This window comes from Gamsiella multidivaricata, assembly GCF_025024155.1.
Source record: "Gamsiella multidivaricata strain RSA 2152 chromosome Unknown BC939scaffold_51, whole genome shotgun sequence".
Classification (NCBI taxonomy): domain Eukaryota; kingdom Fungi; phylum Mortierellomycota; class Mortierellomycetes; order Mortierellales; family Mortierellaceae; genus Gamsiella; species Gamsiella multidivaricata.
In genome coordinates this window covers 205,827-221,625 of record NW_026251759.1, presented here as the reverse complement: position 1 = coordinate 221,625, position 15,799 = coordinate 205,827, and the positions used below count along the sequence as shown (strand labels likewise).

General features: G+C 46.8%; 4 protein-coding genes across 4 annotated transcripts; 3 read left to right on the top strand and 1 right to left on the bottom strand.

The window, feature by feature from the left end:
- The first annotated feature begins 362 nt into the window (after window positions 1-362).
- On the top strand, window positions 363-2,682 carry BC939DRAFT_232104 (uncharacterized protein). The gene is made up of 2 exons (XM_051550866.1): window positions 363-1,764; window positions 1,890-2,682. The coding sequence occupies exons 1-2, from the start codon at window positions 559-561 to the stop codon at window positions 2,571-2,573; spliced, it is 1,890 nt and encodes a 629-aa protein (XP_051410227.1). The 5' UTR covers window positions 363-558; the 3' UTR covers window positions 2,574-2,682.
- A 1,759-nt stretch (window positions 2,683-4,441) lies between these two features.
- BC939DRAFT_504979 (uncharacterized protein) lies at window positions 4,442-6,694 on the top strand (the record flags this gene model as incomplete). Its single annotated transcript, XM_051560595.1, has 9 exons — window positions 4,442-4,749; window positions 4,961-5,149; window positions 5,254-5,374; window positions 5,477-5,606; window positions 5,731-5,813; window positions 5,946-6,029; window positions 6,135-6,323; window positions 6,418-6,504; window positions 6,593-6,694. The coding sequence occupies 9 exons, from the start codon at window positions 4,442-4,444 to the stop codon at window positions 6,692-6,694; spliced, it is 1,293 nt and encodes a 430-aa protein (XP_051410226.1).
- A 344-nt stretch (window positions 6,695-7,038) lies between these two features.
- Window positions 7,039-12,311, bottom strand: BC939DRAFT_457686 (ATP dependent DNA ligase domain-containing protein). The gene is made up of 15 exons (XM_051556505.1): window positions 12,236-12,311; window positions 11,657-11,937; window positions 11,495-11,554; window positions 11,274-11,402; window positions 11,054-11,175; window positions 10,349-10,959; window positions 9,750-10,224; window positions 9,533-9,643; window positions 9,232-9,441; window positions 9,110-9,152; window positions 8,817-9,027; window positions 8,605-8,710; window positions 8,401-8,506; window positions 7,622-8,301; window positions 7,039-7,519 (listed from the first exon to the last, which is right to left on the bottom strand). Exons 2-15 carry the CDS (start codon window positions 11,837-11,839, stop codon window positions 7,141-7,143), a joined length of 3,426 nt encoding a protein of 1,141 aa, XP_051410225.1. The 5' UTR covers window positions 11,840-11,937; window positions 12,236-12,311; the 3' UTR covers window positions 7,039-7,140.
- Window positions 12,312-12,988: 677 nt separating this feature from the next.
- Window positions 12,989-13,884, top strand: BC939DRAFT_457682 (uncharacterized protein). Its single transcript, XM_051556504.1, has 2 exons — window positions 12,989-13,171; window positions 13,310-13,884. Exons 1-2 carry the CDS (start codon window positions 13,081-13,083, stop codon window positions 13,864-13,866), a joined length of 648 nt encoding a protein of 215 aa, XP_051410224.1. The 5' UTR covers window positions 12,989-13,080; the 3' UTR covers window positions 13,867-13,884.
- Window positions 13,885-15,799: the final 1,915 nt, after the last annotated feature.

Sequence of the window (15,799 nt, the reverse complement as noted above, 5' to 3'; positions counted from 1 at the left end):
CGAGTCAGCTTTGGAGGCGCTAGCAGTTCTGGTTCGACAAGATATGACGAGGAGCAAGATATGGATTCTGTCGACACCTGCTCACTCACCTCTATGTCGTCTGGTCACGACTCTATTCCCGAGATGAGCGATATGTCCCCAATACCTGAACCGCGGCAATCATAGATGGACCAGCCATAGAGATGGGCATTTTGTTATCATATAAGCATTTTCTTTTTCATTTTTGTTTTCTCTCTCGCATCCTTATGTAGCGCACGTAAAAACACACCCACTCACCTTGTACTATAGTAAACCATAATTGCCCTGTTAACATCACCACCTCCACCGCCATAATAAACTATCACACGGAACTACTGTCTGATTTCCACTGCAGAAAAGGATGGATGGATAAATGAGAAGGTTGGTGGCGTAGCAGTCAATGCCCCCTGATAGATTGGATTAGATTTGAGTGCCTTTTGTTTTGCGATGGAATGTATTGAAGCACATTCGTTTGTCATTTCCACACACTTTGATTTTCACCTCACGCCGCGTGGACATTGATTCGAGCCTCAACCTGCCATGGACCAAGCAGGTCACATGTGGTCCCCGGCGCCGGCGCCGCAGCCGTTATCGTCAACGCCTTCACTCCGGAACGTCCGACTGCGGTTTCTCTTGGGCCCGACCAACACAGATATCCTGCGATGTGCCGACAATGTCATGCAAGAATACCCCGTTATTATCCACCAAGTTGACTATCGCTTCGATGTCTATGGCCGAGCTAAGGATGTAGTCGATGCAATTGTGGATAGCTTTCTTATCACAGACCAAGCAGAGCCCATGCGCCCACAAGGCGCAACAGAATCGTCCGACTCTTCAGGCGTGAGCGCGGCGACTTTTTCGCCATCAGGAGGGTCCAGTGATTCGACTAGCACAATACAGGATGCACCTCAAGGCGCAACTGATCTATACACTGCCCAACACGCCATTCCTGATGATATCGACAGGCAGCTCGGCTCAGATTCAGAGGCGATGGACATGGAGCAGCAAGGCGTGAAGGCGTTGGCGTTTTACGAGAAGCAGGCTGTGATCAATAGGAGAAGTAACCAGAGTCAGAAAGATATAGACCCCGCTGCATGGAAGACGGATTACCATCTGGAAAAGGAGCGACAGGCGCGATTGACTCCACAACCTCACGGAGACAAGCGCAAGCCGCTGATCATCATATTGAGCCTGCACGAAAGAATTGCACACTCTTTGCTTCATTTATCTGGTGGTCTCATGTCCTATCTTGTTGAGCATCAAGACCTAGAGTCGTGCGCACGTCAGGGCATGACGCTGGAATATATCAAGGAAGTGAGTCAGAGCGCAGGCATGTCGGTGGGCATTTCTCCGGACTGTTTGCCTCGGTCGAACGATATTCTGGTATGGATCGAGATCAGGAGTAAAGATGCTTTTCGGGCCGTATTGGAAGGAGTGGCATGGGCGCTTTCATCGGAGCCGATTTATACAAAGGAGAGGAATATGTTGGGCAAGGACGAATTAGAGCTGCATCAGACATGGGATGCACAGCTTCGGCAGTACAAAGGGCCAGCCAGGAATAGGGAGGATGACGATGGATGGGTCACCACTCAGGACAAGGGCAAGCAGAAGTCCGACGACGAAAACGGATGGGGGGATGACTGGCCACGGATGTCTTGGACCAATCTCGAAAGTCCCGTGGCACAGACCAACAGCCCCACGCGTTCGGGCCATGAGGACACCGAGAACTGGATAACCTGGGATTCGGTAACGTTTACATGCCGTGCTCATTATCGGCTGCTGGACACTACCCATTTCTATGACTTTGCGCTGACGCTGGTTTATATATCGCCTTTATATTTTGCATCCATCCTTTCGGGCCCTTCAAAAAGCACCTCGCTTCTCATTCTATGTCGTTTGGTCAGGGTGACGCATCCCCGGATATCGAATTGTTGACCAAAGTTAGAGCTCGTCAGCATGGTCAACGTGCGAACAACAGTATTAGGCACGGAGGCAGGAGGAAGCCATTCGAATTGCATCCCCCGCTCGATTTTGCAGACAATACCTCTCCGAGTATCCAGAACTTTTTTGCTGATGAGACCGAGGTATATGAAGAACCTCAAACACGGCATCAGGATAGACGAAGTAGCGACAGGAGTGCCGTTCCAAGCTTACGATCACCGCCAAACAACCGTGCTTCTGGGAGGAATCATTCGAACACGTGGGCTCATGGAAGAGCAGGCACGCAACTGGATCAAAGCCCGGGATCCTCCTTGGCGTCGTGGCATGAGTTCTCCAGGATGACGGCGAGCTTGAGCTCGAGATCCAGGTCGATTTCACCCATGCGGGCGGTCTCGTCGCGTTCGGACACTCCGAATATATGGAAGCAACGGGACAATGAAGTGGAAACGAAAGCGGAGCAGGTGAGGATAGCAGGAGAATGGGTGTCGCCTGAGAAGCATCCTTGGTTCCTGGAATGGCAGAAGGAGCCGCTTGCGTCCGTGAGGAATGAGAAAGGAGACCATTCCTGGAGCAAGAACAAATCGATGCGGCCCCGGAACCTGCATCTGCACTGAAGGCGATCGTTATGTGCTGGCCTTTTTTTATTTCTTTTTTTCCTCCTGCGTCCTGTACCATACTTCTTTGTATCATTAGATCAGTAATTCGCCATTTGCTTCAGAACGCCACCATTTTTTTTAACTTCAGCAAAAAGCGCAGGTCGTTGAATAGTTACTTTGCTGTTACTACTACTATCACCACCAACCCATTCCTCTCAACAGCATCGGAATCAGCATGGTAATAAAGACCACTATGGACATTCTTCAAGAGACGATGAGCGACATTTCATGAACGAATTCCTGGAACACGCAACCACGACCTTTGACCACGACCTTTATCGTTTTTGTGTAGGCCTTCTCTCAATACTACCGTGTCAAGCGAAATACCCAGACCATCTTCATCAACACTGCGAATCCCAATGCGGACACGGTCTTGGCATTGAAAAAGCGAGTCGTCACAGCGCTATCATCGACCAAGAACAAGGACGCCGCAGAGGCCTCGGTGACTTCACCATCTGATATCCAGTTGCATATCCCAAACAAAAAGGATCCCAGTCAGTACCTACAGTTGATCGACTCCAAGACACTCTCGGCTTCGGGACTTGTGGATCAGCAGGTTGTTGCCATGACTTTCAAGACACCATGTAAGAGGACGCTTCCTGTTTCTTGCCCCTCAGCTCCGATGTGTTTTATGATGAAATGATGTACTTTTAATGACAGCTACTATGCCACTCTCTTTTCTCCTTTCAACTTCTGATGGATATGATAGCCGGAACATGGGAGGATGTGTACATTGCGCAGCCGGAAGCAGTGGCGGACCTGGATGATCTGGAGGACGAGCCTGAGGAAGTGGAGGCCCCGAGGTCCTCGAAAGGCAAAGAGCGTGCGTAATGTTTTGACACCGAGGCAGTAATGGAGCTCTCGATATCTCGGTATGACCAATAAACTGTATTACTCGGCACCGGTGTTGACGCCAAGGATATGTATGTGCTGTCAATCATGAAGGAGTGCTTAAGGGGAAGTGAGGACCAACCCTCGATTCCGAGCTGGAGCACATCGTTTGTTGAATTATTTTTTTCCTTGTGCTTCTTTTTGCTCGCTCGTCTTTTTTATTTTTTTGAATTGTTGTCAACAACAACAACAACCACCATCAGCACCACGAACACAATCGCGGAAAGGCGTCTTTCCCTTCCACTCCTTCTCCCTTTCCCATATTCATATCGCTTCTTGACCTTGGCTCACACCCCCTCCGTTTCGGTAGGTGAGTTGTTGAATCTATGTCAATCGGGAGGACCCTGCCCTGAAGGAGGGAATGAATGAATCTAGTCTAGACGATTGTACTTGACGCCCCAAATACTTTCCACTGCTCTCCATCCACGCTTTGCATTTTTATCACAAACGCCAACTGAAGACCCTTGGGAACCTGGGAACCTGAGAACCTGAGAACGCGCTTGCTTTATTCAATATCGCTCTTTTTTCATTTTTCATCTTTTATTTTATTTTATTTTTTTATTCCATGGTTTCTCTTCCACTCTGCAGAATCTCTTCCACCTACGCTTCTTTCTTGAACAATCCAAGCTCCACCGCAAATATCGAGAACGCGTAGAGTTCTATCAGCTCACTCTCAACATTCTTGTGCATATTTGTATCTGCATGTCATTTCATTATAGTTACTTTCTTGAACAACCGCTGTCTGTTCGCCACCAGTTCGTCCTGATCCTCTTAATCAAGTAAACAACCCTCTTGGAAATCGCCTTCCGTTGACAAGTGCGCAAAGCGATCCGCATCGTTTTGGACGACATTCAACGCAGAGCACAACGGTCGACATACCGATAACAATTACTACTATCTCAACAGACACCCAGAAATCAAAAGAACCACACGCGATGAACACGCCTCGGGATTCGACCATGGATCAGGACGAGACCGGTTCCTCTGCGTCCTTTGCACATTCGCTTGCGGTCGTGCCTCTGGACACCGCTAACACCATCCACAATATCAGCCTTGCCCTGAATAGCGGTGACACTGAACTTTCGGGAGATCCGTCCCACGCGAGCGATGTCCTTATGAGCGATGTCACGAGTGCGGTTCAGAGCAGTATGGGGGCCATGGAGCAATCGCACCTGCAACCGGAATCGCGGATGGCTGTGGCCGAATTGCTGGTTTCTTTGGCACAGAACTCGGGCGGCAACGAGTAAGTGTTTCTTGCTGTCTTTTTTCTTGGTGCGCAAAAAGCATGCTGGAGGCCAAGTATCCTGGTTCTGCATGCAGGTACACATCTGTTCATGGCAGAGGCTGTTTGGTCGTATCAACCATACTCTCATGTACAAAGACAGCAAGGAAAATGCATATTATGAATGCTGAAATGACTGAATATTCCTTTTTTTGATCTGCTCCTTCATTAGTAGTCCGTTACAGGATGGCGGAGCAGCTGCATTTGTCAGCGCAGCAACGGGAATCCCGCCTACTAAACAACAATCACCCATTTACAGGAATGCTGTGGACTATGTTGGGTCTGTCAAGAAGGCCTATGAGAACAATCCCAAGATCTACACAGAGTTCTTGTCTGCGCTAGAGCAATATCATGGTTTGAAGTACGGACTTGATTCATTGGGCACAGCGTCTACATGATGGAACTTTCTATCAGGACATTACGGCTAACCTTTTCGTTTATTGGCTGAACATTCTCTTACTGCAGTATGCCAATAGATCAACTGGTACGGACCGTGATGACGCTTTTCCAGGACCAGCCAGATTTGCTGCTTGGGTTCAAGGAGTTTTTGCCGGAAGCCCAGGGCCTGTTGAACCAATTGGTGCCGGTGCGTCGAGGATATTGGAGCACGCTACATGTTCATTTGGACGTCTTCTATGTGTGTCGCAGGACCTAATACTATCTTATGTTTGATTCTCTCTTCCCATAGCCCATGATGTACTCGGATTATAAGGCAACTGTAGGAAAGGCACCGGTGGTCTCTGCAGTACCGCCATCTCTACCATTATCAGCATCAGTAAACTCTTCGATTATACCCGGGGCATTGATAGGCACACCAGGTATGTGTTTGTCAAGTTGTATATGCCGCCTCTGAATGAAAATGACGAACCAGGTACTGATTTAGCTCTTATGTCTTCCCTTGATTGCCTCTAAAAAAAACTGTCGCGATTCGACGTATCACAGCTGCCGGTGTTCAACAGCAAGGAAATCCCAACCAGATTCTTAACAACGGACACGCAGCAGCGGATTTCCTCAGCTTAATCAAGGTGCGAATACTGGAGCGAGTTGGACATGGACATTGGGAACCCTTGTCATCCGTACCGACTTTGAGGAGTCCTTATGATGATATTGACGATTGGTTGTGTTCTATTCTCCAAACCATTCAACGTGCCATCTAGGAACGGTCGCAACAGGAACCAGACATGTATCAGCATCTGATCACACTTCTTCGGAAATTCCAAAAGGATCACTCTTATGCAAACGTATGTTATGGAAGGCTCCTTAAGCGTTGTTGAGTCTGCACGCGTGAAAAAAATCAGGGTCACTGATTCTCATTAATTTCTGCTTCATATCTGGTTCTGTTACAGCTCTACTTCTACGTATCGATCATCTTGCGGTACCACCCACACTTGCTGCAACGATTCCACAAGTTTTTGCCTGATGTGGTGTCTGGTGTGGAGGTGACGGAACCCCGCGTAATTTCCAAGGCACCACCAGAAGAGTTGGTCGTCTCGCCCGATTTCATTGAAGCCAAGGACTTTGTGCAGACTGTCAAGGTACTTAGACAGGGAACAAAGCGGCGACGAGAATTGATTTTTATTGTTATCGGTCAAAGTATTCTAACTTCATTCGAATGCATGATTTTGATAGTATGAAGCGAAAAGCGACCTGTCAATGTACGACCGATTCATCTTTGCACTTGAGAAATACCAACGTAACGGATGGACCATCGACCAGGTATTGATAGTTACTCTGCGTCTAGCAATACAGGAATCTAACTTCGACAACAGGACTGACCGCTTTTTGAATGTTTTTCCATCTATAGGTCTATTCGGAGGTATCTCTTATTTTCTGGAACCACCCTGACGCATTGGCAGGGTTCAAGCAGTTCATTTCGTCTGTACCACCACCACCGACACAACCTTGATAGCTTTATACATATTACTACTTTTTTTTTTTTGGCGACTAGAGTGCTGCAGGCGGCGGTTCGAATGCTCAGGAGAAAATACATGGTGCTATGCGTGTTTTCTTCTTTTTTTTTTTCCCACTCCCTGCTTGTTCAAATGTTGTGGCGACAATGGCGGAGATCTTTTCTTTTTCTTTTTCTTTTTCTTTCCTGCTGCAGAAGAAGACAGATCGGCATACTGCTGCAGAACACAACGAAAATACAAACAATAGGTGACTATAAAAAAAAAAGAGTATTTGAACGCTGGCAAGCCTTAGCGTCAATTATAGGCATTCAGACCCTAATAGCAAAACCATCTTTCAGAGCCGTCATTAAAAGATGTTGTTTATTATAATTATGTTATTGGTATATCTGCGTTCGCTTAACTTTTGCTGGACTTCCTTGAATTTGACTACGTCGTACTATCGTTACGCAGTAGGATAATATCCTTCTTCTGGCAGACGATACGCGCTCTTTTGAGAATGCTTGACCCATTCGGACGTGACCAACCGCGGGACCTCAAACGATCCTGCGTCAGAGCCGTAGAGAACAGACACGCGCATGGCGTTCTTCCACTGATCGAGTGACTCAAGATAGAGCGGGTCAAAAAGGACTACGATTTCGAGTGGGACGCCGACATCGTCATTCTCATTGCTTGTATTGTCGTGCTTACTGTGATTGCTATTGTTGGCGTTATTGAGACTAATGCGATTCCGGAGCTGTTGTTGACAATTCTTGATCGTGCACTGCTCTTGTGGTACAACCTGAGCGCCATGGACCTCGAGTATCTGGCATACCGACTCCAAACTAGACATATAATATATACCAGTTGACGACGAAAAACAGATGGTTACTTCTTTTTTCGTCGCAGAGAACAAAGAATAGTACAGATACGATGGTTCAACATACTTGCTCCGGCATAGCTGGTAATGACTTAGCTTAGTCAGCATGTACTCCAAATCCTCCTGTCGCGCAGTCTCTTCAACAACATAGGTCCAGTCCGGAACCTCGGCGGCAACGTCGCCATCGACGCTATGAATCCTCGACACCTTATTAGTGATTGTTTCGTCTCTCTTGGCCGACCACAGATCGATCGCTTTGGACATCACATCAAACAGGCAATCCTGCGACGAACCACCATCTGTCAGAGTGGAAGGCGACACGACAGACGAAGATGATCCTCCTCGATTACCGCCTCCAACATCATTCTCATACTTCACTTTATCCGTCAACGACGCCATCGACCGCAAGTATTCCGAGGGCGTGGGTGGGTACACCACAAATACTTTGATGCCCTGGAACATCCCCAACGGCGGTTCAATCTCTCCGTCGTGCCCATAGTACCGCCGTGTCAACTCCGCTGCGATTTTTCTCGCCCGCTCATGATCTTCTCGCTCCCAAGTCCCATCCGGGTTATCAAGTTCCATCTGTAGCAACATATGCTTAACTTCAGAATCGAACAAAGAGTCCCTGATCTGGTCTTCCAGGTTGTTTAGACGCTTGATTTTGATCTTCGAGGCACGATCCTGTGCGATTCGGAAGCGCCTGCGCTTAACGACCTCCGTCCTGCTGGGCATTTTATCCAGAATCTATAATGCCATAAAAACCGCAATATGTAACAATGTTGTTAATAAAAGCCATTGTATATCGTTACGTATAATATAAGAAAAGTTCGAATGGGGGCTTACCTCTTGGAGTCCATCTAGGGTCAGTGGCTCTGTATAAGAGTCCTCGTACTGGTCCATAATCATCCGGAACTGTCGCTCGGTCTCTTTGGTTGCAAACATCATGTACCTACAGCGATAGATGCCGAGAGTCATGGACCGAAAATGAGTATTACTGATAGTAGAATCATGGCCAAGAGACTACCACGAAAATATCGCAGCTATTACTTCGGGTTCAAGGGAATCAAACGCTGCTCTCTGACACAGTCGCGGATCCATGTAGGTAACAGAATATTCCTATGACCCTTCTTCTTTAGGCCAATCAAATCCGGTCCTAAAATACCATATAAAGAAAGAAGGAAGACGTGAGCCTTTTCTTTTTTCCTTTTTTTTTAAGAGAATAATAAATATCGATTTCGACAATGACTCGACAATCATACCATGGAGACCGGCGACAATTACAGTATTCTCCATTTGATCCGACTGTGTTTGCTTTCCTCCGAACCGCTTTATCATGATCTCGAGCTCTGGTTTGGATTGCTCCTCATCGCCACGTACAATCCAAAAGACCTGGCCTTTGAATAGATCCGTTTCCATTTTCACAGCACTCATATCTCCGACCATCGAACGCAAGAAATGCGCTTGTGTTGTCTACACATTTAAAACACAAAGAGAAGTTGTTAGTGCTAACTGAGAATTTGGTCCGCATGCTCAAGCTCATTAAGGAATATACCTTTCGTGGTCCTATCAGTTTCTTCTTTGTTTTAGTTGGATTACTATTGAAGATATAAAAAATGCTGAATAAAGTGGAGTCCATTAAGGCAGCAGGAGGTACGATCTTGGAAATAGCCATACCTCGAACCCAGTTTCATATCATTTTGACGCGTGGAGAGTTTTCCCTTGTATTCGCGGAACATGCGATGCACTTCACTCATTGTCATACATGATGTCCAATCTTTGTCTTCTCGGACATGCAGGAATCGTGGGAACCGAAGTGTATATTCTGCAGCATACGAGTCCGTGTTGGAAACAATCTCTGCAGCCTTTACCTCCACTACAATTGACCTAAAAATATAGATTTTCAGTAAGTGTGGTCGATATAAGCATCGGAGGGCAACCTGCACGTTAGCCAGGAAACAATAGTCGTCCAACCTACTTTTCAGGGTCGATAATGACATCCGGACGCATCTTGGCATTATCGATCATTTCCACCCACGGGTTCTCCTTGTAATGTTTGTATACTTTCCAGTGTGGCCCCAATATCTGGCTACTCATACAGGGATATAAAGGATATGTGGTGTTATTGATAAAACTTTTTGCAGCAGCAGCAGCAGCAGCATGCTTTGGCTTGGGAAATGGCAATGATGACTTGCCTAAACTTTCCCATCTGCTCGTATGTGAATCCGGAGCCGAACTTGCAAAATGACAGGAATTGCTTGCCTGTAGGTGACTTTGAGGTATTGTCGCGCACAGCACAAAGGTACGCCGCAATGACGCCTTGACCACCCCTTGCGCCCTTTCCATAGTATCCTCCTACGATCAACACGTCCAAGCTGTCGAAAACTCCGTCGACATATTCCGGTTTAATTTTGACCCAGTCCTCTCCACGGCCATTGGGGGTGTAGACAGACCGAGGATTCTTAACAATTACGCCTTCTTGGCGATCCATGACGGCTGAGTCGACCGCATCAATGATGTGCTGCTCCGCGCTTCCGATCTGATACTTGAGGATCTCCAGACGACCCTCGATTTGCTTTGGAATGATGGATGGGAGCATTTCTCGGCGAGTCTCAAGCGGCTGGTCGATAATCGAGGCACCATTCATGTATAACACATCGAACACAAACACTACAGAACCGTGGACAAGTATGAGACCAACGCTGTTAGCGTTAAAAAAAAAAAAAAAAAAAAAAAAAAAAAAAAAACGTATCGGCATAATGAGGAGTTCCAGTGAGAGAGCCTGGCAGCTTACATAATGGTCGTCTTTTGTGCGCATCGTCAGAATGGTCGCCTCCGGCCGTCTTGACAGTTCCAAAGTTAATGATCTCCTTAGTTGCTGGATCAAACTCGACCATCTCTCCGTCCAGGATCAACTTCTCGACTTTGGGATTAATCAACGGATGAATAAATGGTGTCAGGGAACCCTCGTTCGGTGTCGCGCCATAGAGATGCGTGTACTCGGTCGAGTTCCTGGACCAATACCGGTAGTTTTCTCCATCCTTGTGGACCTGCACGCGCTCCCCGTCCAGCTTTATCTCGATCCAAAAAGGCATGTTCCCCATACACTCGATCACGTCCCTGGCACTCGGAAGTCTCTTGGACAGCATAGGCTTGAAAGCCTGGTTAAGGTTCACGGCAGAGGTAGAGATGCGGATATGGGGGTCGGCACAGTCAATGATAGTTTTCCGGAGATCACTGCAGACATTGAAGAGTTCTATGGCGTCTTGGTGATAACATGGCAGGACAGAATTTTCACTCATGCCAATTTTGAGGTCCTTGTTGATGATGCGCACGATCCATTTGTTCTCCAAAGCTGTATAGGTCTGCACAAGCGTCTTGAAAACCTGCGCATTGTCGGACCCTCTATCAAAGAACATGAATGGCGCGCTAACGGTATTAGCGATCAAGATGAGCGCAAACTTTGGGGTTGCTAACGTATCTCCGAGCAAAGACTCACTTTCTAGAAAGTGCTGTCAATAGGTTGTTCACATCCCGGATCGTTTGTCCTTGAGGATGCGTAACTAACGAACGGCTAGCCACTACCTCGCGCACCACCAAGCTGAAATCGCCAGCAGAGTCCTGCGATTGACAAGGCATATTTGTCAGTTTTCAAACATTGATATTAACGGACATCTGCTCGATGGCCAACTGGCACCATGAGGGAGGGAATTTTTTACCCGTAAGCCTTCTTTCCAGCTCTTAAGTTTAATGGCCGGATCAGACCCTGGAAGGATATTCAAACTTGTGATATACAGATCGGCCAGCTTCTGCTCCTTCAATCCATAGCGCCCTCTTTCGCGATCCAGCTAATTGATGCGAAAAAGATTACCTCCTGATTAGTTCCTTCAGAAGTCATCGATGCTGAGCAGCCTAGGACAGAAATGAAAGACTTACGAACCTGAGGTAATAACAGCCTGATGACTGGAAACATGTCCCCATGTCCGTTCTCGCGCCATTCCTAGATATGTTGATTACATCGAACAACATCAGCCAAGTATGTGGGGGAGAAATGTTTCACTCATCAACATAAAAATGAAGTATGGTAGGTAGATGCTCCTACTTTGAAGTATCTGCGAAGAAACTGAGACTTTTCGGAGCGACGCCTTGAGATATCCTCAAGCAGCATGACCAGCTCGTGGAACGGAGGACTCGGGACGGAGGGGTCGTCATCCAGATGAGTGGTCGCGGTTGTCTTGTCTGGCGAGGGTGGTTTTTCGGGAGAGCTTTCAGAAGAGTCCGCCATGGCTATTCCGGACCAAGAGCTGACTGCTGGAAAGAGTAAAGGGAAAAGGGAAAGGTGGCAATAGGAGGAGCTCTTCGAAGCGAAATCGGAGGAATGCTCTAAAAAAAATGGTGGCAACCAGTCAGTCACGCTTTGCTTCAACGTCGGACAGTTGAAGGCCTAGTTACACATCGCTCATTCCTCAACCTCCAGTACACGATTCAACATGTCCATGACACGTCAGCGTACGATCGAGGAGCCAACACTTCCTCGTTCGGAAGGCGTCTCTTCCAAGTCGAGTGCACGATCGAGGCCATCAAAGTACGGCAAAGTCTCTGATTCCAGGAACACTACGTCGCTCGATTCGCTCAACCATTTTCAAACGCCCTACATAAAGCTCTTGCTCGCTTCTAGTACCTGTTCCGACTTGCTCATTTACTCTGCTGGCTGGGATCAACAGCTGTCGGGATCAAGACTTCGAAGGGATTGCAGGAGCCAAGTTCAATTGGAAAGATCTGAAATTGACGCCCATATCGGAGCTTTCCTGCTTCAGAATCTTGAGCGCCAGCATCCCGGCCTTGACTAATGTCATGGGTAAATGGTATTCCTCCTGGAATTCTGTCTTTGCGCCCTCTGATTCTGGACTAAAAGGACGCCAACCTGACGATCCATGCGATTGTCAAAGTGCATTAAGTGCTGGCTTATCATGATAAATTCTTCCTCTCGCGCGTTTTCTCTGAGCCCCAAGCCCAGATTGCACACTGCCTGGATTGCACCCTCGACCTTAATGCTTTCATTATATGTGAATGCTTGATACTATTAAGGCAACGCCGCGATACTATACGTTGAATACACGAGAGATCTTTACGTGCAATTGCTTATACCTGGACCCCCACGCGCGCATGATCGATAATGGTCCTCGAGTCCGTTGTCAGTCCGGACATGGCACATTGGTCATGGACAGGAAGGAAGGCAGCTTCAGCATCTATAGCACAGAAAAGCTACAGACGGAGGTCGATAAAGTATTTTTATTTTTATTATTATTTCAGTGTCGGTAATGGTTACCATACGATCTGTGTGCCAGGAACCCTAATTTTCAACAGTCACAAGTTCACTGGAGCGCTGCTGGGCGTTGATCGATGGGTTGATGGAATGAAGAAAACCGTCGCTGTTGAATCCTCAAGAACCATTGTTTCCAAGACACAACCCCTCCGCTACGTCTCTATATCTTACATTTAATCCAACACTCGCTTCCTGAGACCATGACGGATTCGAGAACAAAGGACCTGGTGCTGGAATACCGACTGCTCCCTGCCTCGGATGTTCTCAAGGCCTATAACATTGAAATCGCAGGTACATTGCTTCAGAGTAACTGGCTGGCTGAAAAATGAAATAAAAAGAAAGACTTGCAAACGTTCAATTGCTTATGCAAAAAGGGTGCCGTAACAGTATAATTGATTAGACGTTTTTGTTTTTAATATTCGACGACAGAATACCCCGAGTCTGAGGCAGCATCCCTTGAGAACCTTGTCTACCGCCAGACAGCTGCACCACAGCTCTTCCTGGGATGTTACACGCCTTGTTCTCGTACCACAAAAGCTGAAGCAGCAAGGGAAACAGAGGAGCAAAGGCAAGGACAAGGACAAGGACAAGAACACGATTACGGAAGCGATGTCCTCGTAGGATATATTGTTTCAACTCTATCTTCCGACAAGGCGCTGACCCATGCATCCATGTCCTCTCATGATCCCAAGGGCTCATCGGTTTGCATCCACTCCGTTTGTGTTGCAGGAGCATATCAGCGTAAGGGGATTGCGCGCACGATGATGAAAGAGTACTTGAAGCACCTCAAAAATATCAATGCGTCCGTGACATTTTCCTCGGTCTCCTCGGAGGAAACAGTAACGTCCGGTCGTCTAGAGAGAGTCTTGCTCATTGCACACAAGGAGCTTATCGGCCTCTATGCAGGGGCTGGCTTTGAGCTCGTGGGACAGAGTGGGGTCGAGCATGGTCCAGATCCATGGTACGAGATGGTCTACCGCCTTTGAATAGAGAAAGAGCAACCCAAAAATAAAGAAAAAAAAGTTGCCTCTCCTCACCTTCTGCAAGCAAAGTCATCAACATTTCATACTTTCGCACCCTTCTCTCCCGCCTCTTCGAAGCTCGTCTAGATGTCGAGTGAAATGAAAATGGGCCGATCAAAATGAATTACGTCCTCCCGCCCTTTCCCTTCTGCGTTTTGGCCTTCTTTTTTTTTTTTTTTTTTTTTTTTTTTTTTTGGTCAGCAAGAGCACCCGCCCATGTTTTTGTTGTCAGATGCACGCACGCAAGGTCTACCTGCATGCATACCGACATGCATGCACATGCATGCAGCCGTGCAATGTGACACACCTTGTGCACATACACAAAAGGAACCATCTAGGCACCTTTGCCAATTGAAACTAGAAAAAAAGCATCGAGCGAGCATGAGTGTAGATGAGCTGATACACTTTCGGGTTTGAAAGAAAGGTTCAAAAGGAAAACGCGCTTGTTCACCAGAACCTTACTCCAGTCTATCTGCATGCTATACACTCGAACATCTGACATGCCAACTTGAACAAACAACAACAACAAAAAAAAAAAAAAAAAAAAAACCTGATCATGGAGAGGACACCATGGGGCCTAAAAGCGCTTTCTTTTATTCTGGTCCTTTCTCCTATAATACAAATATGACGCGCTTTGGTTGAGTATGAAGGGAGGGGAAGGCGCACGCCATTGTTGGAAACTATACCTTTTTTTCTGGCAAAGGAAATACAGGTTCCTTCATCAAGGCAATGGGCAACTTTCCTTCAGGCACATTATGCAAACGCAACGCGCGTGAGTGCCCGATCAGGGACGAGAAATGAGCTCGTCGTCAATCAGCTTGTTCTTTCCCCTCCCCTTCCCCCGCCGCCCCACTCGAACACCCCTATCCTGACGATCCCCCTACTGCTACTACTTGTGCTACTAGCATGGCAAGCAGCACGCGCCGCGTCCACCCCTACGCCCGATTTTCCCCTACGTTTTTGAATCCCTCGTCCGCGTTGTGGGATGGCCTTTGTTTGTCACACAAAAAATACAAAAATCAAAAAAACAATGGGCTACAAGCACCTTTTTTCTGATACTCTTCTTTTTCTTTTTTTTTGTAAAACGCGTCCATCTTTTTTACCCTAGACTGTAAATAAATGGGCGGCAAAATAGCAACATTACACCACAACAAACAAAACAAAGGGTGAAAACAAGAGGCGATCTGTTCACTGCCGAGGTTGATTGGCTGTTTGTTGTTAGATGATCGTCCCATGTTTTTCCTCTTTTTTCTTTTTCTTTTTTGGCGATGATCTTCCTAAAGGCTATCCTATCCACCATTGGCTTCCACGCATGTTGTGTGGATGCGGAACCGAAAGAAGGGGGGTAGGGGTTGGGGGGGAAGGGACTGAATGCAGCTATCTCACGCGTCCACTTCTATGAACTGTCTCCACAAGATACATGTTCCATCAAGCACGGTTGCAAAGTCATCCTCGTTGGTTGGTTGATTATTATTATTTTTTTTGCATTGCATTGCATGCGAACTTTTTTATTGTATCGTATATGTACTGTATTGTTTTGATGATGATGGTATACAGGAAGAACAAGGAAAAAGAAAAGGAAAGGAAAAAAAAAAAAGGCGGCAAATCAAACAAGTTGCAGCTATTTTACACAAAGAAGAACAGAATGGGGGAGAGGGAGGCAAAACACATAATAACAACTATACAACAAACAACAACAACAAAAAAAACAACGGAGCATGAAATACGAAAAATGAACGAGTCTATCATGTCAGCAGAACGAAAGAGAAGAATAAAATAACAAGAAAGGTATCATTTGTAACCAGGCGCGCAGTCGTGAACGTGAACAGGATTGAGTGTATAGTGTATAGGATGAAAAAAAAAAGCGTAGACATAACATAAAAGAAATCGCCGCATC

Excerpts from the sequence above, each read along its gene's own strand:
- BC939DRAFT_232104 (XM_051550866.1), top strand. The coding sequence starts at position 559 with ATGGACCAAGCAGGTCACATGTGGTCCCCGGCGCCGGCGCCGCAGCCG. Across the intron at positions 1,765-1,889 it reads ACTGGATAACCTGGGATTCG|CACCTCGCTTCTCATTCTAT; the intron begins GTAACGTTTACA and ends CCCTTCAAAAAG.
- BC939DRAFT_457686 (XM_051556505.1), bottom strand. The coding sequence starts at position 11,839 with ATGGCGGACTCTTCTGAAAGCTCTCCCGAAAAACCACCCTCGCCAGAC. Across the intron at positions 10,960-11,053 it reads TTGACAGCACTTTCTAGAAA|AGGGTCCGACAATGCGCAGG; the intron begins GTGAGTCTTTGC and ends GTTCTTTGATAG. Across the intron at positions 7,520-7,621 it reads TACCAGCTATGCCGGAGCAA|TTTGGAGTCGGTATGCCAGA; the intron begins GTATGTTGAACC and ends TTATATGTCTAG.
- BC939DRAFT_457682 (XM_051556504.1), top strand. The coding sequence starts at position 13,081 with ATGACGGATTCGAGAACAAAGGACCTGGTGCTGGAATACCGACTGCTC. Across the intron at positions 13,172-13,309 it reads CTATAACATTGAAATCGCAG|AATACCCCGAGTCTGAGGCA; the intron begins GTACATTGCTTC and ends ATTCGACGACAG.